The sequence below is a fragment of the Solanum tuberosum genome, unplaced genomic scaffold, assembly GCF_000226075.1.
Source record: "Solanum tuberosum cultivar DM 1-3 516 R44 unplaced genomic scaffold, SolTub_3.0 scf00044, whole genome shotgun sequence".
Lineage (NCBI taxonomy): Eukaryota > Viridiplantae > Streptophyta > Magnoliopsida > Solanales > Solanaceae > Solanum > Solanum tuberosum.
Window position 1 is genome coordinate 1,819,658 of NW_006238970.1, and position 24,323 is coordinate 1,843,980.

At 34.3% G+C, this 24,323-nt stretch overlaps 1 protein-coding gene and 1 pseudogene across 1 annotated transcript in view; one reads left to right on the plus strand and one right to left on the minus strand.

The window, feature by feature from the left end:
* The window catches only part of LOC102581375 (protein TRANSPORT INHIBITOR RESPONSE 1-like), a 23,453-nt pseudogene extending 6,445 nt beyond the window's left edge, over positions 1 to 17,008 (plus strand).
* A 1,519-nt stretch (positions 17,009 to 18,527) lies between these two features.
* Positions 18,528 to 24,323, minus strand: part of LOC102581707 (putative late blight resistance protein homolog R1B-8) — a 14,473-nt gene continuing 8,677 nt past the window's right edge. The window contains exon 3 of the mRNA XM_015306969.1: positions 18,528 to 22,467. Within this exon, the coding sequence (XP_015162455.1) occupies positions 18,604 to 22,467 (3,864 nt within the window). The 3' untranslated portion in view covers positions 18,528 to 18,603. The remainder of the gene's footprint in view (positions 22,468 to 24,323) is intronic.

The window sequence follows — 24,323 nt, forward strand, 5'->3', positions numbered from 1 at the left end:
TGGCCATGCTGGCCTATGTTGTTGGTTTGCTGAAGCTTGTGAGCTGTTTGATGTATTGTACTGATATTTACCTGTTTTTAGTTTTGGTATAGATATCATGGTGGCCTCAACGGCCCAATCAAGACTTCTGTGCTAGTTGGATGTTTCTTTATATGAACTCTTGGGAGTAGCTGGTTCTTTTGTAGATCTATTAACAGGGGCCTTGCCGGCCGAGGGCTTAGTTTTAAGCCGAGATATACTTGTTTGTTTTCTTAATTGCATGTGACTGCCATGTGCTAGTAGCAAATGGTTCAGCAGGGTCGGCTCGGGCCTGAGTTTTGGCTTTAGGAGTTAGTTGCGCCCCTTGAGTTTGGGGCGTGACAGTAGGATATATAAGTGCACCAATTACACTATGACATGGTACTTTCTAACTATTTTAATGAGATCAAAATTGATCTTTATAATATGCGATCTTACAACCATTGGGGTACTATTCAATGGAATCGCTTTATAACCTTTTAAATCAAGGATTTTCATATATTTATTGTCTAGCTAGACATGATAATCATTCATCATACGTATTCAAGTTTTTCATATATTGTCAGACTGATAGAAACCTCATTGCATTCACCTTAGGAGAATACATCTCCATACAATAATGTCAGGACTTTTGTGAAATTTTTTTATTTTTCAATGCACAAGTCTCACTTCATATTTACGATTTCACTTATCGCACAATAATTCATTTGTACCCTACTGACATTATATCTTAGTATATGGACAAAATAAGTCCAAAACATCACTTTTCCAAGTGAGTAAAAATATACTTGAATTGTATTTTCTTTGGCCAATCATTTATCTATCAACTCTCGACAGATTTAATATCAAGATCCTCATCACCATTTATAATTTTGAGCGCTACATTATATTCAAGATATCGTCGACGGTTATTTGATATGGATTCTAATGTGACATAACTTATCAAGCTCACTTTATTTTTCATCATTTACTGGTACCTGAACCTTTGCCAAGGTTTTATAAAGTGTTATGTCATTGTGCTCTTTCTAAAGCATTTGCCTCATTATTATGACCATCTTCATCATTTGCTTCTTTTTTTTCTTCAAGAAGTTTTATCTTTCGAATCGATTAATTAATCACACTTCAGGCGTCCATAAATTATGTCCTTCAAGGACTTTTCATTGGAGCATTCATAACTGGATTATAATATAGGGTTAGTGAATGCGTCTGACAATTGACTTAAATTATCTCTTCAATGAGGATCATATAATTCATTATGTATAACTTATTTTCCAGTTGCTCATCTCCCCCTAATGTTAGAGAATCTAACATTCATCCAACCTTATTTGGGGATTCGTCTTTGTGCACATTTAATGGTAGAGCAATGGAATAATATACGACACATTTAAATTTCTAGATGAGAATTATTTGGTTCCTGACCCTGAACCAATTGTGATAGGGAAACCTTGTTGGCTTGATACGTACAAGTGTTGCTACACTTTAAATAACACATCTCATACTAAATTTCTTTTGGGAGTTTTGTTCTCATAACCACTGGTTTAGCTATAACTGGAGGCATATAATTTCTGCTTAAACCACTTGGATATATACCAATATTATCAATATAGTTTTATAATTTGAAATGTGTTCTTGATTTATCAATTCGAGCAAATAACCTTTGCAAAAATCAAATTGCAAGTTGATAATGAAGCACATGTGACCATACATAGATGCATCTATATCATAGTAAATAGTTCACATGGCGGGTGAACGGGCCCATTTTCACCTTTTTATACATTTTAAAATTTCGGGAGATACAATCTCAACCTTAGTTGGTACAATGATAATTTTATCACGAGAGCAAACAACACAAGAGAATTCTTGAAGAATTTATTATTTCTTCAATATATATATAACCACATTAATTCTCATTTATTTTCGTATCATATTTGAACCGGGATGGTCGTCAACCGGTCATGCCAACTGATATTTATTTCAATAAACTTCTAGTTTATTTTTGCATGTGATTCCATCATCATGCCCATAATTAGTTACCACAAACAATATGAAAAATAGGTAATCTTTCATACAAATATTTATAATCCACTTTGATTGTAGTAATATGAAGATCTTAAATCTCTCCATATTTTATAGTCTCAATATTATTATTTTTCATTGACTATTTTTTTGAAACTTAAAAGTTTCTTTCGAGACTTACTACAATTACAATATCATGAGCAATTTTATTTCTTTGGGTAATAGCACAGTAGCTCATCAAAGCTCACAATTAACAATGGATACTACCACATACTTCATAACATTGTTTGTGTGGTAAACATCTCTTTCAAGGAGAAATTTATATCATTATTGTCATGGTCAAAATCATTATAAGCAAAACTTGTTTCTTGATTTACTTTTGTCATTAGTATCTTCTCCCTTTTGTTTAATATCTGGTAAAATATTTTATTTTTTTATGCACAGAGATACATAACCAATGATAATTTTTGTGGCAAGAAATTATTTCCTTCTTTTGCCATTTCTATAGTTCATACTAAAACATACCATAATATTTGTGATGTACTAAAAGTACTTGACCAATGATCATTTATACCAAAATCAATTTCTTTATTCTCTCTAACCTCCCATAGCGGTGAGTTGTGGTATTTATTAAATCATACATGAGTATGTCCTTATTTATAATTTTCATCATCTCTTGACATATTCATTTTCAAGAATGGTCCACTTTTCATGATACTTATTACAAGTCACATTCTCTTCAAGGAATTAACCATAATCATATGTACATGCTTCATAATTACTCCTTTCATTAGAAGTTTATTGTCATGCTTTGGAATTTATCATATTCATATGACATACCTCGACATCACTTTTGAAAGGTCACGTGCACCTTCACTTTATATTTCTTTGTTTTGATGGAGGATTTATAAAATCAAGTTAGGTTGCACGGCAGTTGTGTGTCAAATACTTTTCATATCAAATTTGATGACATAAATTACCTTCACATTTTGAAGGACTATTTGGAAAACCCATAGTCTTCTCCATTTTTATCACAATGATGACTAATATTGTTTCGTTGTCACACCTACTTTCATTATACAATTACAATAGTCATCTTTTAGACTTATCATGTACTGCTACCACATTCATTCTAAAGAATGGAGCAAAATTCATGTATTTCATTTTTTTTTTCATCAAGAGCACATTAATTTGCTCGGTCATCATTATATCATCAATATATTGCTTTAGGACTTAAACCCAACATCTTATTCATAAGAAAGTGTGTTAGGTCATAATTCGATGAAACTTGAACTCAACATTATATTGTCAAAGTGCATCAGGACTCAAACCCATTTTCTTGTTCTATTGTTGTGATGGTACTTGAATCCATCATCTTATGCTCAACCAATGACAAAATAAGCCAAAATAAACTTGAATTCACCCTCAAGCCTTTTTCTTTTTGAATCATATGAGTGCGATAATTATAGTGAAACTGCCCCTAAAGTAGCAATATTTATACTTGGATAAATTTATCATATTCAATAATATATCATAAGTAGATGCACACGAATTTATTTCAACATGGTGACATAAAAATATATATATCATCAATTCTAATTAAAACGTTCGTAACTCATTAGCATCTTTATCAATGAATTTATAAGCAAGTATATTTACTAGATGGGAGAATAAAATCATCTTGTCAATGAGATAATGTTGTTACCCAGAATCAAATACTGTACACAGATATTCATAAGTAAACAACTTTTCCTTCTTTCTTAATCTCACTATGAATGACAAATGAACAGATTGGATCAAATTTGAATGAATTAAAAATGAATTAAATAAAAATAAGTTGAATTATAAACCGCTCATATTAATATGACTAAAGACCAATCAGATAACATATCAATTTGGTAATACACGGCTATGGTCATTTCTATAGTGTGCTGAAACACTTTAATATTCATAGAAAGTACTACAACAACTAAGGGAAAAAAGAAATGAATATTAAAACATTATATTATAAACGAAATATTAAACCATAGTTTATACACTCGAAAAGTTTAGGCAAAATAGAAATAAATTAAAAAAAATAGTAAGAGTGAATTCTGAATTAAAATAGAAATAAATTAACCCACCAGGAAGATGAATAAACCATATTTCAACCTCTTCTTCCTGATGCCTTTCAGGAACTTTTTAGTATGTTGTTTAATTCTCAATCACCTATTAACTCAGTTGATTAGAACCTCGTGCTGATAACGTGTTATAAATAAAAGTAGAATATTAAAATCAAATGATAAAAAGTGAAAACAAAGAAAGAGGAAGAACAGAAAGCAACATAAACTTTTCCTTTAAATATTTTTTGGTATTTCATTTCATATATAGTGTAGGCCTTTTATAGGCATTAAGTAAAGCAAAGCCTACTACAGTACATGTGGGCCATGGACATACATTACATAATTTATTTACAACATAAAAAAAATTGTTCCTAGTTATATAAGGCACTGTACAATTGATTTAGTAAAGGAAAATATTTGTGTAATGATCATGAAGGCCATTTTTGGAAAATTATCATTTTCCCCCTCTCAGTAGTTAGCCTGAGCCTTATTTGATTAGTTTATGAAGTTGGTTTTGAAATTTGATTTTTTAAGTTGTGATTTTTAGAAGATTTAGAGTTTTGGAAATTTAAAGTTGTAAAAAGTGATTTTTGGTAACAACCAGAGCTACAAGTCTTGGAATGGAATTCTGTAAGTTCCATAAGGGAACGTGACTTTTGAGTTAGTATGACTATTGACTCAGGCCTCGAGGTATTTAGATGAGTTTTGAAAGAGTTTTTTGTGTGTTTTAAAGTTGAAAGCATAAGATAGTTGACTAAAGTCAATATTTGGTGATAGCAAGCTCGGAATGGAATTTCAACAGTTTTGTTAGCTCTGTAAAATAGTTTTTGGTCTAGATGTATTGTTGGTTTGGGTCCCAAAACTTTTGGTTTGATTTTGATCCATTAGACGAGATGCGGGAAAAGTTAAGGCTAAAGTTTGACTTTGGTCAATGTTTGAGGTTAGAAAGGTTATTTTCGAGTTTTGATGATTCCGCTAAGTCCAAATGCTGATATTTGGCCTAGTTGAAGGCTTGGTTCAGTTTCTGAAGCTTTTGGATGAGTTTCATGTCCTTATTTGGAAATTTGGAGATTCTTAAGTTAAAGTTGACTTTGGTCAACAACGAGTTAAGATGACCTTGTTTGGGTATTTTGATGATTCCATTGAGTTCGAAATATCATTTTCAAGCTAGAAGCATATTTGGTTTGTGTTCGGGAGGTTCCGAATGAGTTTTGGGTGCGTCGTTTCAGTAATTTGTGTCAACTAAAAGGTTCGTTATTAGTTTTAAAGACCAAAAAATATTTTCGAAACTTCTTAAAGTTTGTGCATAAATTATAGGACTGATCTACAAAGTTTGGATGAAGTGACTCTTATTAAGTGGAAAGTTGAAGAGGAATCTTTTCCCGTTCTTGAGAAATTATATCGGTTGGAATGTGACAAACTTAAGGAGATTCCGCCTAGTTTTGGGGATATTTAATTGTTCGTTAAAAATTATCAAACTTGTAGAGAGCCTTCAACTTAAAGATTCTGTTATGAAGATTAAGGAATATGTTGAAGATATAATGGGAGGGAACGAGCTTTAGGTCGTTGGCCGGAATAATATCCCGTTACTTAAGTAGCTCTTAAGCGCTACGTGTGAAAAGTATTGAGCTCTCTTACCATGTGAGTACATATGAATTTATTGCCCACTCTACTTCATTTTATGTGGCAGAATTTGACTGGACACCAAGTTTGAGAAAGAAATGAACACTTTTGGAACCTCTTGTCTTGAACAAGCCATGACATGTTTGTGGCTTTAAAAGCATGCCATTAAGAGTAAAATGAGAAATTCAAAATTAAGTTATTTGAAAATATGGAAAGGCGTCTCTTCGCAACAAATTTTAGTAGCATCGAAAATTAACTGCAACCAAAATAAATAAAAGAAAAATGTGATTTTTATTGATGAATCACGTGAGTACAATTCTGTTGTTCTCTTGATTCTTCTCTCCGACACTTTTCCGTGATTTGAGGACTATTAGTAGCATATTTCTCAAATGTAGGATGGTATAGACCTCCTTGAGATGTATTTGATCTCCAGGAACGTCGGGAAGCAATTCTTCGTTTCAAGTCGATCTCCGAAAAGAACTCCGTTGACCACTCCTTCGAAGAGTTACGTAGCTCATGTTGTAGCTTTCTCCAACACTTGCTCCAATCCTTGTTGGAGTGTTTTTGTAGGATCCCCCCTTGAATGTCATGTTCATCCCCTATTTATAGTCGTAGGAGTGGACAAAGTTGCTTATGATTGACCAAAGGATGTCATTTTGACACTCGGTGGATTGTGATTGGTTCTTGCATTTGACTGGGACTACCACCTCATTTGGACACGTGGCGTCACCTTTGTCTATGATGCCTAGTCAATATGACATGTGGCATGAGTTTGGGCTTCAAGGTGAAATGGACCTTGGACTTGAATTTAATAAAAATGGACTTATTTATTTGTAAAGCCCAAATTAATCATTCAACCCAAATAAACATGGATTTAATCCAATTTTCATATGAATTAAATCCAATAAAATTTGTGTGTCTACAGACACCCCCTACTTCAAGCCTTGTTGAAGTGTAGGTTTGCCGACATTTGATTGCGAGACTTGAAGTATTATGAATCCAATGATATCACTCGGTTTCTTGCGATGAAACAAGTTGCATGGTACGGTCATGTGCAACTTCATTTTGATGTGCTCCTAAGGACTTTTGTTATTTCAATCCACCCGAGGGACGATATGGAGGAATCTCGAGAGAGGGATAAACAAATCAATGTGACAAAGTTGTATGAATTTTAAGTTCAAATAAACTTCCACCATAGACTTAATATAATTTTGGACCCCAACACTTAGAGTGCCACACAATTCCCCAAAGTTGAATTTTAAATAAAATCAGAACATAGCTTGATTTGCTTCTTTTTTTGCAAACTATCATATTGGAAATAATTGATAATTTATTAATCACACCAACTTTTCTTTCCTTTGCTTGATTTTGTAAGAAAAAATCTTAAAATTTTAAGACTTAATGCTTTCCTCATGAATACTAGTAACTTCCATTTAGATTGGTAAGAAATGATTTGATTTGCTTCTTCCTATTTTACCACAGATTTTCTTGTACAAAGAATGAGAATTATTCATAGAACCTCTATATAAGAATATCTCATGTACAAAGGATTCATCAAAGAATCATTGAAACAAATCCTTTTGAATTGGCCATAAAAATATTTTTGAAGAACTCCAAATTTGGTGTGTTCTTCTCTCAGTTCTGTGCAGTCCCACCAAAATATCCTTTTCTTAGTGTAGGAATGTTCAAATAACAAACGGCTTAGTTTGGAAGAAACTAGACTTTTAGTATTGTGACATATCCAAAAATCAACGTTAAAAACCTTTTGGATTAACATGAATCGATTTTGGAAGTTGTTCTTCAAATCTGGCAGTTCTTCAAACAGTTATGTGTAACCTTGCCAAAATGTCATTTTCTTGATGTAGAGGGGTCCAAATGATAAGAGGCTTGATTCTGGAAAAACTAGACTTCTAGTAATACGACATATTCAAAACTAAATGTCAAACACAATTTGGATTGACGGGAATCGAATTTTGAAGTTGAACCCCAAATCTGGAAGTTCTTTTCACAACTATGGCCAACCTCACCAAACATCATTTTCTTGGTATAAGAGCATTCAAATGATGAGCGGCTTGGTTTTGAAGAAACTAGGCTCATAGTATTATGACATATCCAAAAATCAATGTCAAACTCCTTCTGAATAGACGGAAATTGATTTTTGAAGTTGGTCTCTAAAGCTGACCATTTTCCTCACAGATTTGTGTCTCTTTAGATTTTATTATTTCTCTTTCTTGTAGGTTAACAAAGGAGCGTCAATGGTCTCGATATCTTATCAAGAAGATGTAATGAGGCCCGTGATTGGTAAGGAACATGTGGTGCACCTACATTTCTGATCGAAGCTTTGACATATAATGTTGGAAAACTATATGCACAATGGAAGCATACCAAAATTAAACTGCTTACATGAATAATAGATAACCAATAATGTTTTTGCTAGAACACATTAATCATGCTAGAACACATAAACTTATTGAAATTTAATTCAAGAGTTACCTCTTAAAGCGTGAGGCGATACCTTCAAGCGAATCCACAAGTTGGACAGACCTTCAAAGGGATATCCACAAGATAGACAACAACTTTCTAGTCTTCTACAATGATCCCAAATTCACATCTGAACTCTCTCAATAGTTGGATGGACAAGTATCGTATAGAAAACTTATTCCCTGTCTAGGGTTAGAAGAATCCCTAATTATAGAGATTTCTTCCCAGTCCAAAGAGGAGAACAAAACACAGACTATTTTTTTCAACCAGAAAAAATACACGGATGTTTTCTTTTTAAAAGAAAACTCACGCTTGTCTCCCCTTTTCCCCTTAGAAATAAGATTCTGAGTTCTAGTTAAATATGGACACTGTAGGGACCACAAAATTAATTATAGAGGCTTCATATTATGGAAATAATTCCAAATAATAAATTTGAATTATTCTTACCATAATAAATTACAAATCATTCCACTAGAAATTCGTAATTGCACTCCTCTATTTATAGTTTGAAATTTCCCATTAAACACTTATGTAATTCCCCATGTTATGATTACATATACTAATCAATAAATAAAATTATTGATGAATTTGATTCAATGATTAATTTCCTTTAGAGTATTGCTTAACTTATTTCATGTGTCGGATTCATAAATCCACTTGCAATGTTTGACACGATGAAAACTTATAAGCTTCTCAAAAAGGCACATCATCAATATCTATATCGAGACAATATTGATTCCATCAACTAACTTATATTTCACCAATATATATTATTATCATCCGATCTACCAGACATATTGACCCATCTCAGAATCTCACATTTTAATAAATCAAAACGATAATTAATATATACAGATTATAATAGTTATATCAGGATTAAGAATATAAGTACATTTAACAGTTTAGAGAATATGCTTTTGTCGGTCAGTCTAAAACAACTATCTCTATTCGGTCCCGTTCAATACAACAAAATGCACTAGCACAAGAAGTTGGAACTATATCGTTCCCACAATCAAGATAAATTATATATAATCTTGTGCTACAATCGTACTAATGACATGTCCAATTTGCATCCTAGATTATGAACAAACAAATATTATAGTTATAAGAACCGATGATTTAATCCTCTGTGTATAAGCTAAAACTCTATACACTAAATCATCTACTATAAGTAAACAAACACCATAAACGAATATATGATCTATTAAAACTGAATAAATTATTATTCTATAATAATTACTATATTTAAACATATGGTTAATAGTATATATCCCAATAGATAACAATTTAGTGCGACATCTACCTTTCCAGTCGAGGATCTGGCAAACAATCATTTGGTGCTTCACCATAAACCTTCATTGCGGAGTTGGTTGAGATAATCGGCTGCTTTAGCTTTCATTGGAGACTTGGCGAGAGACCACTTGGAGAATCCACTTCGAAGTCAACTCACAATTTTATCTTGCTTGACTCTTCAGCTTCGTGCGTTTGTAGTAGAAAATTCATAACTCGAAGTAGGAGTGTTGAAATCACGAGTTTCTTATTTTGTTGGAAAGACGACTCAAGGAATCAGATCTTCAGCTTCACGTGTCTTTAGTAGAAAATTCATAATTCGAAGTAGGAGTACCGAAATCATGAGTTCTTTTTCCATTAAAAAGAGGACTCAATTATCTACAATATGTGTAAAAACCATGGTCAAAGCCTTCATGGATTGGTACATATGTTGCTTCGAAGTCAGCTCATAATTCTGTCTTTCTCGGTTCTTCAGCTTCGCACATTTGTGGTAGAAAATTCATAACTTGAAGTAGGAGTACTAAAATCAAGATTTTCTTTTTCCATTAGAAAGACGGTTCAAAGATCTACTATATGTGTAAAAATCATAGCCAAAAGCTTTATGGATTTTTACAGACATTATTTCAAAGTCATCCCACAATTTTGTCTTACTCAGGTCTTCAACTTCATGCGTCTCTAGTAGAAAATTCATAACTCGAAGTAGGAGTCTCGTAATCATGAGTTTCTTGATCCGTTGGAAAGAGGACTTAGATATCTAAAACATGTGTAAAAATCACTACCAGAGACTTTATGGATTTGTACAGATATTATTTTGAAATCAGCCCACAATTCTGCCTTGCTCAGTTCTTCAGTTTTGCGCGTCTGTGGCAAAAAAATCATAACTCAAAGTAGGAGCCTCTATATCACAAGTCACTTTTTTCATTACAAATATGACTCCAAGAACTACAATACACATAAAAACTATGGTCAAAATCTTTATGTATTTTCACAAATATACTTTTGAAGTCTACTAAGACAATGTGTTTATCAACTCTTCTCCTTTGCTCATCTGTGGCACATTTGAACTCACGTGCTAGCTATGTAATTTTAAAAAGATACTGTGATGATCACACAATGCCACAAATCTCTTTTTTACTCATCTGACTAAGCTTAGAGTGATCACTCCAAGAGCCTACGAACCTCGGTGAAGAGGATCAAGTCATATCGTAGTTCAAGATGATGAGTCTTGCGAGCCATGGGTAGCATATAATTTAAGATCGTTTGTTAAGGAGTATTTCAACTTGTAGTTTAGGCTCGTACGTCGAGGGGCATTATAACTTAGATTTTAGGCTCATGCATCGAAGAGAGTTTCAACTTTGCAGTTTAAGCTTATATATCGAGGAGTGTTTCAACTTGTAGTTTAGGCTCGTACGTCAAGGAGTGTTTCAACTTGTATTTCAGGCTCGTACGTCGAGGAGTGTTGTAACTTGCAGGTTAGATTCGTGTGTAGAGGAATGTTTTAACTTGCAACTTAAGCTCATATGCCGAGGAGAATTTCAACTTGTAGTTTAGGCTCGTACGTTAAAGAGCATTTCAGGGAAGAATTATATCAATGTAATTGTCCTTCTAACCTTTTGTGATGAAAGATTCATGTACTTCGATTTGGTTTTGGATTTTATGCTTTCGCATTGTTGAAGTTGATTTGCACTTGATTTTGTGTCAACTTTCAAAATTCGGAGTTTAGAAGTCCCATGATGCTTTTGCCGTTTGTGAGCGATCGAAATCCAAGTATTGCCAATGGAGAAGTCATATACTTTAGATGTGTTTGTTGTTTTCTTCAAGGCAAAAACTTTAACTGGTTCAAAGCTCCCAAACTGTAGTATGATGACACCTTCTTCAATGTTTGGAGATTCCATGGGGGGAAGAGCTTCTGAAATTAAATCCTTTTATGATCAAGTTTGGTAGTGGAATGGATTATCTCAGTTATCTCACCATCGTCAATGATGATTTTTCTCTCTCGTATCAATGTCATGATTTTTTCCTTCAAAATGAAGCATTTTTTTGGTGTGATGACCGCTGATGCAGTGAAATTTACAATACATAGGATCATCAACTTTATTGGATTTTTTAGGTCGCTTTGACTATGGGAGTGCAATGACTTTCTCGGTTAGCAGATCATCAAGAATCATAGGAACGTTAGAGTCTGGAAAAGAATTACTCATTCGCTTGTAACTCCTTCAAGTTAGATTGATTTTTCACTTCTCGTATTTATTGATGTGGTGCATTCTCTTTAAACTTTTTTCTTGTGGAGGCCTTCGTAGAAGTCGTGGTGACGGCCATGTATTCCTTAGTTGTGTATTTGAACGACTCTTTGAATTGTGTATCTTGTTTTCTTGGATAAAAAATAGGCGATGTCTTTCCATGGCTTGCAACGCTCAACTCCATTTCATGAGCGCGTGTAGCTAATTCTTCAATAGTTTGAGGCTTAATTCCTTGAAGGATATATACAAGGCCCCAACGCGATCGTGTATACAAATTTCAACTCAGAGATTTCAGAAAGTTGATCCTTGCAGTTTAAGCTCAACATTGCCAATGATTGATGTATTCCACTATGGGTTCATCCTTACTTTGTTTTGTGTTTGTCAATTCCATTATGCTCACTGTACGATGGGTACTGTAGAAACGATTGAGAGATTGATTTTCCAATTTCTCCCAACAATCAATTAATTCAGGCTCCAAGTCTGTATACCAATAAAAGGCGCTTTCTTTTAAAGAACGAATCAGCTTCTTGACAATAAGATCACCATGTGTACCAGCACTGCTACAAGTCTCGACGAAATGGGCAATCTGTTGCCTTGGATTTCCCCTTCCATCAAATTGTTATAATTTTGGTGGTTGATATCCAATCGGCATCATTAGATCCTCGATTCTCTTGGAGTACGACTTTGAATATCGTAAGGAACTTTGTGGTGGGCCACCATATTGAGCTTTAATGGTGTTTGTGATCATATCTTGTAGTTGTTAGAGAGGCCACTGAAGCAGATTGCTTTGCGCATTGAGACTCAACTGGCTTGGTGGAAACATAAACTTTTTCTTGCATGGCTAGATTGTGACGTGACCCTCCATAGTTGGAGAGATCTAACTTGCTCATAAGTTAGGTGATTTGGAGATTTTTATCATCAATAGACTTCTTCAAGGTTTCAATGGTTTGCTTCATCATTGCAAACTTCTCGTCCATGTCAGTTGCATCAGCCATCAATGCGTTGGCCTTTGTTGAAATTGAAGAATCCGTTGAATTATTAGATTCACCAAAGCTGAAACTTGGTTGAGAAAGTTCATCAGACAACATGGATGCAATGTTGCCCCGGGGATGAGTGCCATTTAAGACTTTCTCTTTCTTGCCATCTCCAAAGAGGTGAAGTATTCAGATCCATCAAAGCCACTACCTAGTCTTGACCTCGCGTCGAGTGATTGGACCAGCATCACTAAAATCAATAAATGTGGCAACAATATAGTCCTTGCATGAAACATCATTAACCTCCTTGAAGCCCATTGCAAAGTTGAACTTGCTGTTTTTTTTATTTGTAGGAGGAAGAGATGAAAAGCATAATTGGTCCCACTAGGCGTGCCAAATTTGTTCGCAAAAAATTTTCGTAGCACCGAAAATTATCTACAAGTAAAATAAATAAAAAAAAATGTATTTTTATTGATGAATCATGTGAGTACAATTCTGTTGTTCTCTTGATTCTTCTCTCCTGAACATCTCCGTTATTTGAGGGCTGTCAGTAGCATATTTCTCAAATGTAGGATGATATAGACCTCCTTGAGATGTATTTGATCTCCAGGAACGTCGAGATGCAATTCATCGTTACAAGTCAATCTTCAAAAAGAACTCTGTTGACCACTCCTTCGAAGAGCTATGTAGCTGATGTTGTAGCTTTCTCCAACGTTTGCTCCAATGCTTGTTGAAGCGTTTTTGTAGGATCCCCCCCTTGAATTTCATGTTCATCCTCTATTTATAGTTGTAGGGGGTGTACAAAGTTGCTTATGATTGGCCAAAGGATATTACTTTGACACTTGGCGGATTGTGATTGGTTCTTGCATTTGATTGGGACTACCACCTCATTTGGACACATGACGTCACCTTGTTGGTCTAGGATACCTAGTCAATGTGACACGTGGCATGGATTTGGGCTTCAAGGTGAAATGGACCTTGGATTTGAATTTAATAAAAATGGACTTATTTATTTGTAAATCCCAAATTAATCCTTCAACCCAAATAAACATGGATTTAATCCAAATTTCGTATCAATTAAATCCAAAAAAAATTGTGTATCTACGACGTTGTTCTTTTTTAAACATACTAAAAAGAAAAGGAGTGCCACATAAAAAGGAGTAACTTCTCTTTGTTCCAATTATTTTGACTAGTGTAACTTTCTTTGCAGAGTGCATGTAGATGGTTACAATTCTCTTTGTTGTGCCAACCTATTTTTCTCTTATTTATGTCCACCATAGACTCATGTCTTTGAATTTAAGTCATTCTACCACTCGAATTCCTAATCTTGGCAAGATGAGCAAGCACTCTTACAAATTGCAGCGGCTGTGGGTAAGTTCTAGCTTGAGTGTCACCTTTATATAGATTTGCATGCTCTCGATAGTTTGGGAGACTCGCTACGATAAATGTTTGAAATTTAAAGAAGAAATTTTCTTGAATCTTTTGGTTTTGTACTTGTTGTGCCATTCTTACAAAGTAGTGTAAAAATGAATGTTGAAATTTAAAGGATGCATTCTTTTTCACAATGGCTAAATAAGGAGGTTAACACACATCATCATCATCATATATTACTGAAGGCATAATACATAAATATGCCCTTTAACTTGGCCTCATTTCACATTTATGCCCGCCAGCACAAGTAGACACTTATACTAGTACAAAGTTGAACAAATAGACATATGTGTCCTACATGGTATCCTACATGAAAATTTGTGTCCTACATGGTGTTCCACATGTATTACGCCACATATGACTCATGTGTCTACTTGTTTAACTTTATACAAGTTCAAGTGCCTACTTGTGCATACCCAAAGTTGAAGAACATAAATGTAGAATGAAGACAAGTTAGAGGGCACATTTAGAATTATGCCTTTACTAAAAGTGTCATGTCATCATCATCATCATATCATCATATATTATTAAAAGTGGAAAGCTTCTAAGTGCAATGATGGATGCTTGGTACACTAAACTAAAAAATTATCTCCTTACTTTGGGTTTTGTTAAGTTGCATTCTGATTCCTCACTCTTTATTATGCATAAAATTGGGTTCACTGTTTATATTTTAGTTTATGTGGATGATATCTTAGTGACTGGCAGTCACCAGCGAGGTGTTCATTATATCATTGAGGCTCTTTCTCAACGTTTTTTACTGAAGGACTTAGAACCTCTTCATTACTTTCTTGGTATTGAGGTGATTCGTTCTTCTACTGGTCTTCTGCTTTCTCAAGAGAAGTACACTATGCATCTCCTACATGAGGTAGTTATGGATAACTGCAAAGGTGTTTCTACACCTATGACATCTACTATTGTTTTTTATCCATCGCTTGATGATCATCTAGTTCATGGTTCCTTATATCGGCGCATTATTGGTAAACTTCATTACCTTTCTTTCACTCGTTCGGACATAGCTTTTGCTGTTAGCAAGTTGTCACAAGCTATGCATAAACCATTTGTGTCTCATTGGGTTGCTCTTAAACGACTTGTCCGCTATCTCCGTTCAACTACCTCATTTGGTGTGCTCATTGCCAATGAAACTGATCATAGGTTGCTTGCATACTCTGACCGGAAAGGGGATCCTCATGATCGCACATAGACCACTAGTTATGTTATCTATCTTGGTAGTTCTCCTACTTCATGGTCTTCAAAGAAACAGTGTTCAGTTTCTCGTTCTTCTACAGAGGCAGAATATCGGGCAATTGCTCCTACTGTTTCCGAAACTAACTGGGTCACCCATCTTCTTCAAGAGCTTCAGTTTCCTCTACTGTTGTTCCAAGAGTTCTCTGTGACAATATCAACACCACTTATATTTGTGTGAATTCCATAGCTGCATGAAGCATGTGGCCATCAACTTCCATTTTGTCCGTGAGCAGGTTGAGTGTAAACAACTTGAAGTTGCCCATTTACATGCTTATGATGAAGTTGCAGATCTTCTTACAAAGCCTTTTCCGCGTGCACTTTTCACTAACCATTTCTCCAAGCTGGGCGTAGTAAACCTCGACGCCAACTTTCGGGGGAGTAATAACGGCTAGCATCTAAGACCCTTGTTACCTGTAGGCCTCTTGTTACTTGTAGGACTCTTTTTATTTTGCTTTTATAGTAATTATACTTATCAACTCTTTCTATCTTTAGAAGTGTAATTACATAGGTTTCTCTAAGTTGTTATTTTATTCTCAGCCTTGTATGTAATACATGGGCTATATAAGAGCCAATGCAGTAATCAATACATATCAGTTCATCTGCATCGAGTACTTGTCTTTCTGTTTATCCTTGACCAACTATCTGGAATGGGTGTAAGGTTTGATACAGAAATACAGGAACTCTTGCTTCTTAATACTCTGTCAGACTCTTTTGAAACTCTTGAGTATTTTTGACTTATTGGTTATCCAGCTTATGCTTTAAGGCACTTGGAGTGGATGTAATTGCAGGTGCTAGATTACATTGAAGATAGCGGTCTTGAGGAGATCGCGTAAGGAACTTCAAGAGCTTAGGGTGTTTCCTTCTGATCCATTTTCTCGAGGACCGAATGTATCCTTGAGAGAGCAAGGCCTTGTAGCTGTCTCAGTGGGCTGCCATAAGCTTAAGTCAGTTTTATACTTCTGCTGCATAATGACAAATGACGCCTTAGTTACTATTGGAAGGAACCGTCCTAACATGATCCAATTTCATTTGTGTATTATCAAGCCTCAAACTCCTGATTACTTAACCCTTGAACCACTTGATGCTGATCTTGGGGGCCATTGTGCAACACTGCAAGGAATTACGACGACTTTCTCTTTTCTGGCCTCCTTACAGATCGTGTGTTTGAGTACATCGGGTTCCATGCTAAGTAGTTAGAGATGATTTCCTTAGCTTTTGTGGGGGATAGCAATCTAGAAACGAAGCCTATCGCCACGCCGACCATCAAATATGCGAGTGCCTCCGTAAGTTGGAGATTGGAGACTGCCCCTTTGGTGATGAGGCTCTGTTGGCTAATGCTGCAAAGCTGGAGACAATGTGATCCCTTCAGATGTCTAATTGTTCAGTAAATTTTGATACATGTAAGTTGCCAGGGCTTAATGTTGAAGTTATAGACGAGAGGGGTCATCTGGATACGAGACCAGAAAGTTGCCCTGTTGAGAAACTTTATACATACAAGACAGTGTCAAGAAGGAGGTTCGACACTCGTGGTTTTGTTTGGATAATTGACGAAAATGGTGTTGTCATGTACTTCTGGTCATGTAGATAAATGTGAACCTTTCATTCATTTGAGTACTGAAATCCCATTTGTTGAAGTTTTAGAAGGTATTTCAGTGTTCTATTGTGAGTTTCGGATTTTGGTGTAAGTTGGTCGAATGTTCGAGGAGGGGAAGTCCTGAGTGCTTATAAGCTCTCTATAGACTTTTCACTTCACGACCTAGCTTTTGTGATAAAAGTTTGTCGGGTTTGTGATAGAGTGGTATAAAATTCGTTTTAAAGCAGTACCCTGATTGAGTTGACCACATAAGATGGGACTTCAGACCAAGCTTGACACAGAGGAGGTATGGACAGTCAAAGGCAAATCCACAACGTAATATATGGATTCATGTGAAGTCATTAGCTTTTGTCAAAATCATATATATATATATATATATATATATATATATAATTAATTAAATATTAAATAATAATATTTTAGTTATTTTCTAGATTGTAAGTTATTTATTAATAAGACAATTAAAAGGTCATTAATTAAATTATATAATGAATTAGCCAAAAAAGAACATAAAGTAACGTGCACTAATTGGGAATTAGTGTTTTTAATGTACACTTATCCTTTTTGTAATGATGAAGAACCCAAAATATTATAAATCTTATTAATTAAATATTAAATAATACTCCGTTTGTTCCAATTTAGGTGACACATATCGTTTTTCGAGAGTCAAACAGTTTCAGTTTGATCGAGAATTTGCTCATGAAATCTTCAAATTTTTAAGATGAAATTTATATATTTTTAAACTATGTAAAAAGTACTACAAGTCACAATAATTGACAATTCAAAATATTTAAAAGATATATGAAAAATTTATGGTCAAAGATAGACTTTTTGAATCTCGAAATCCAAAATATCTCACATAAATTGGAACAGAGGGAGTAATATTTTAGTCATTTTCTGGATTGTAAATTATTTATTAGTAAGACAATTGAAAGACCATTGATTAAATTATATAAGAAATTAGCTTAAAAGAAAGTAGAGTAACGTAATGCCTTTTTCACTGACATTAGAATTATGTGATTCAACTTATAATGCGATGAATATATTTGTGTAAATTTTCTGTTAATTTTTTCTAAAGTGATATTACTATCAGTTAAAGTATCTTTTTTATTAACTGTGATATAAACTTAAAGTAAAAATTAGAGATCAACGTGCTACACACGTTCCCAGAAACAACTACTATATACATGCATTAAGATATCGACTAAATAATTATAAATATGTAATTGTGAATGCAATTATTATTGATAACCTGATTCATTATACAAACTTGTAAACTTTAAATTTTGGATTCATCATTGTAAACAACTTATAAGCAGTCTACAAGAAAATTGTAGGTGGTGAGAATGTTGAAAATTATTATGTGTGTGAATGCAAAGAAAAATTTAAGAGAGTGACAATAGAAAACAACATAGTCTAGAATAAGAGATACCTAGTGGCAGAAAGTAACAAAAAAGTCCCACAATCTTTCATAACAATTCTTAATCATGTACTTATTCTTAAAGAAACACACAGAAAAGCACAACTTATTGTATATTTTGCTAAGTTTCTTCTTTCTACTTTGGCATTTCATACATAATGCTTAAAATCTACTTAAATAACGGGATATTCTTTGAGCCAAGGATTTGAAGGTCGTACCTTGCCATAATTTCTTCAGCATATTCCTTGATCTTCATAGCGGAATCTTCAAGTTGAGGGCTCTTTACAAGTTTAATGATTTTTAATGAATCAATATCCCCGAAACTAGGCGGAATCTCCTCGAGCTCATGGCATTCCAGCAGATCTAATCTCTCAAGCACGGGAAAGGATTCCTCTCCAACCTCCCACTTGGACAAAGTCACTTTGCTCAACGTTAGACATTTGAGATTCTCAAAGATGTCTTTCTTTCCTATGTTCCATTCTCCCCCCTGAATGATTGTACGATGAAGGGACAACCCTTCAAGGTTGGGCAGTCTCACTATTGTTGATAGTGAATCGGATGTCAGAGGAAAGTCATACAGACACAATCTTTTCAAATTCGAAGGGAAGTGAAAATCCCACAGCCGATTTGTCATTACAGAGGAGAGCTCACTGTCATTTATGTTTGAGCTTTTAAAAGCTACTCTGAGCTCTTCTAGTTCAGTTAGGCAATCCAATTTCGGGAACCAAAATTGTTCTGTTGAATAATCCCATGATTCCTTGATATCAAATCTAAGATCTTGAAGATTGGGAAACCTTTCGAATATATGCTCTGTATCTTTGGAATAGGAAAGCACGAGTTTCTCTAAATGTCTCAAGTTCTCTAACTTTGTGTCCTCTGCTATCAGTATTGATCCATCTGCATCCATATCAAAGAAAGAACCAGCAGTCACAGCCAGCACTCGCAACTTCACAAGATCCCAAATTCTCGGTAATAGTACTAAGGTTGATCCTTCGTTATACACCGACAGAATTTCTAGATTCCAGAGGTTTGAGAAAGACAAAGGCAGAGATTTAACTTTTATCCTCATTAATAAGAACCTCAAATGATTCAACATGCATATTTCATTCAGCAAAAAATCATTCACCACGACAAAAGTGGGATCCAGGTGCAACACTGTAAGATGCTTCAAGTGCCTTAGGTGACATGTATCATAAACAAGGCTGTCCAGCTTTTCTCCAACTATCCTCAAAGAATACAGGTGTTTACCAGAATGGCTTTTCTTATTTAAATCGAATAGGACAAAATTGTTAAGCGCAAAAAACTCGGTGTTATTATCAATGGTCAACATACGTGGCATCAAATCTGAAGAAGAAGAAGAAGAAGAAGATAGTGTACGTAAACTTACCCATTCAAAGAACTTTTCCTTCCTTGCTTTTATCAAACAAAAGTCATGCACAAGATCATGAAGTTGGAAAGTCGGGTTCTCACCTATCTCATTGAAAGAAATTACCAAGCTACTGGAAATTAACTTATCCAAATAAACCTTCATAACTTCTTCCACACTCTTCATCTCTGTCTGTTCCACAAGTCCTTCAGCAAGCCAAAAATGTTTCAACAAAGAGATTTCCATTGCAGTGTCCTTCGGATTACTTGCAAGGTAAAAAAAACATGGCTTGAGGTGATGTGGCAAATGGTCATAACTTAATTCTATAACCTTCATCACTTCCATTTTACTGTTCAAAATAAAGGAACTCAAATTATTTCGAACTTCAAGCCACACTGTCTTTTTCTTTTCCAAACCTGCAATGACCCCAGCAATCAGATCAGCCACCAAAGGAAGCCCTTTACAATTTTCGGCTATTTCTTTACCAACATCCAATAGGTCATCAGGGCAACTCTCTATTCCAAATGCTCTTTTCTTCAACAATTCCCAACTTTCTTCTGATCGTAGCAATCGAAGATTAAGAGGAGCAGTGTTTCCATGCAAAGCCACTTCTTTTTCTCGAGTTGTCAAAATAATTCTACTTCCTTTCTTAACTCTAGGAAAAGGTCTTGTTAACTCATCCCATGTTGCGGTATCCCACAAGTCATCTAAGACAATAAGATACCTCTTTCCATACAGTTGTTTACGTAGCTCATCAGCAACATCAATATTCTCACTCAATTTTGAATCTGAATCACTAACTTGATTAAAAATTGTACCCAACAACTTCTTCTCGTCATGTTCTTGGTCGACTGTGCACCATGCACAAAGGTCAAAATGACTAGAAACTGATTTATCACTGTATACTTTGTACGCCAAAGTAGTTTTACCTGAACCCGGCATACCAGTGATCGAAATGACATCTAGATCTGCCGGTCCACCAAAGAGCTTTCTAATTATCCAGTTTGTCTCCTCCTCAAAACCTACAATTATTTTACCAGTTGTCAATGACTTACTTTCAACTGGCTTCTTGGGAGAGTTTACAGCAATGAGCCCTTTGTTCTTGGGAATTTTCTCAGGTAAATTGGAGATGTCTTCTTTGATAAGCTTGATCTTCTTTATGGTGATGGGAAGTGAGAAAATAAGATGTAAGAGACCATTGTCTCGAACAAGAAGTGAATCAATGATATCTTTTGCCTCATATGCTACATTTAAAACACGTGCCCAGAGATCTTTATACAATTCTTCCTCATTATTCGCGAAAAAAGATCTTATGAATTCCAGATGTTCTTTCACCAACCCAACTTCTTCCTTGATCAAAGCAATTGAATAAGCATTGGAATCCAGCAAATCTTTTAAGTGTATAAGTAGAAGATGCATGAAGAGAGGTCCATCATTCATGGGGAAGCAAATTTGAGATGAGTTGGGAGATTTCAAGTAAACGTGCCTCAGATCTCCCTTCAGGAGTTCAATATCTTTTAGCAAGTGTAGTGTTGTACGATTTGTTTCATTGGTACTCTCTTTCTTCATTGATTTCTTTTCTAAGCCACGGACAAGAGTTGTTTCATTGGTACTCTCTTTGTTCATTGATTTGTCTTCTAAGTCCCAAACAAGAGTTGATACCTCCCTGGTAAGTGCTCCAACACGTGCCAAGAGATCAAAAAATGTGTCAGGATGAATCAAGTCGGTAGGCATGTCAGTAAGAATAATCAACAGAAACTCCATCATGATGTGAATGTTTCGAGCTCCTGAAATGCTTGGGTTAATTACAGTTACCATTCGCTCTTGTAGATGAATAAGATATTCTCTAAGAATGTCTGGAAAGGATTCCAGGAGTTGTTTAATGAATTGTCCAACTTCTACTGAAGTTGAAGATTTCAAATTTGTGTAACATATGTGCATAACCTCCAATTCAATTGGAACAATCTGCAAGAATAGATGTGCTAACTTGCTTAGTTGAGAGTCTTCATCAGTCTGATCATCCTCATGATCTAGCTCGGAGAGTTGAGCATCTTGATCAGTCTGATCATCCTCATGATCTAGCTGGGAGAGTACAGACTTTCTATGAAACTCCCAAAGAAAGAGTCCGACTCTCTCAGCCATGAATTGAAACTGAGGTAAGACATATTTTACAATATCTTTTTCAATGCAACCATTCACTATCATTCCATGGAAATCTTTCATGTTACCACACTCATTCTGAAGCATCACAAGCTGAGCGTTATATGGAAACATCATCCAAGCATACTTGGATAGATGATGTAGATTCAGGAGGAGGAAGTCCAACTCCTCCTCAGTCATGGATGTAGAACGAGGACATGAGCTGATACAATCATCTATATTATCCATGAAGCTACCAAGGATATGAGGCAGGTTGTATTTGTTGTCAACTTCAACCAAAATTGATTGAAACACATCTTTAACCCGTTCTCTTAGCGAAGTCATTACATCTTCAAACTGCTCCAAATCGGAATAAGAAAGCAGGACGTTTGCACAAATTAATGCCAGCTCAAATTTCAGCACTTCAACTAGACCATCGTCAAGATCTATTTGATTTTCTTCATTCGTTAACCTCTCCATGATATCCACAACATTGACAACGTCCTTGCGAAGAGCAGAAAATGATACCTGCCAAAAGACCAAATGTTGTACTCCGATCATATCATCATCATATAGATTTGAAGGACATAAAATATGTCATTTACAATACAAAATTTACATGAAATGTTTTGGGACATTCCCAGAACTAGTATCATATAAGAATCTAAGTCAAAAGTTGGATTATGAAAAGATCCCTTATCTATTAATTTATTTTCTTAAAATCATTTTTAATAATTACTTTTTCATTTAATAAATAACACAACAATCTACTTTAAAGTATTTTTTATTTTCTTAAAATTATTTTATCCTAAAAATCAACTTCATAACTACACCTCTTCATTTTCACAACTTATCTTCTAATAATATTCATTAATCTTGTGCCTTTAACTCACACATTATCATCTTCATGACTCTTGTTTTTAATAATCTCTATTATTTCTCTGTCTTTTCAAATTCATGACCCCAAATAATATGTTATAATATTATTAAATCTCTTAAATTCAATAGATAATCAATGAAATATTCATTATTTATAACCTAACGAATTGAAGCTTAATACATTCAAATTATTTTTCAAAAAATATTTGTATGTCTTGAGTTATACGTTTGTTATTTATTAGTTTATGTATTATGATATTTATGCCCTTTCATTTATTTATTATTATTATTATTGTTATTATTTATTTTCTTTCAGTATTCACCTTAATATCTCATATTTAATTACATATTCATCAATTATTATTCTTTATATACATATAACTCTCATACTTTTTATATTCATAACCTCCAATTATTTAATTTAAAATTTTAAGATATCTTTTGATATTCCTTCATTTTTATCTATATAAATCCATCTTTTTTGTTTCATGTGATCTCTGCCCAAGGTTATCCTTTTCATTGAAAAGTTAAAGTGGTGAAGTGTTTATATCATTATTGTAGTATTTGATTCATGTTTTAGTTTGACTCGATGAAGAATGCTATATGGGAGTAAGAGTTGACAAGAACATGAAAAATTATGTACTAATTGTATATTTCTTTTTTCATCTATATTGTTATGATCACAACCCTAAGAAGAATGTGTACGCCGTATTTTTTTCTTCTCTATTTATTTATTGTATTTTCTCCCTATTTGGCTTCTTTGATTTGTATTTTTATTTAGACTCATGAAATAGTATATATACCTCTCATTTGGTTTTTTTTTCTTCATATTTTTAAAAAATTATTTATAACTATTGCATTTTATTACTCATTACATGTATGCTTTTATAGAATTTTTATGGCATAATACATAAACATGACCCTTAATTTATCTTCCGCCGACAACTATGCCCTCCAACTTTGAGTGTTGAACAAGTAGGCACTTAAACTTGTATAAAATTGAACAAGTAGACACACATGTCTGACATGACATAATACACGTAGGACGCCACGTAGGAAATAAAATTGCCATGTAGGGTACCATGTAGGACGAATGTGTCTATTTGTTCAATTTTATACAAGTTTAAGTGCCTACTTGTGCACACCCAAAGTTAAAGGCCATAGTTGCCAGCTGACGTCAAGTTACGGGTCATGTTTATGTATTATGTCTGTACATAAACTAGTATTACTAAAAGTGGAAGATCCTAAACTCAAAGTTGAATTACCATTTTGCTCTTATACTTGAACAAAATGTGATAACATATTTAATTATTTAAATATTAAATAAAAAAATTATGTCCAGTAAATACTAAACGACCATTTTACCCTTAGCTAAAAGCTAACCTGCACCTAATGTAAGAAAAGTGATAAAAGTCCATAAAAATTTATATATATATATATATATATATATAATAAAGGAGAAACATAGACAAGGTGATATGACACCTCTCTATGGCTTCCATTTG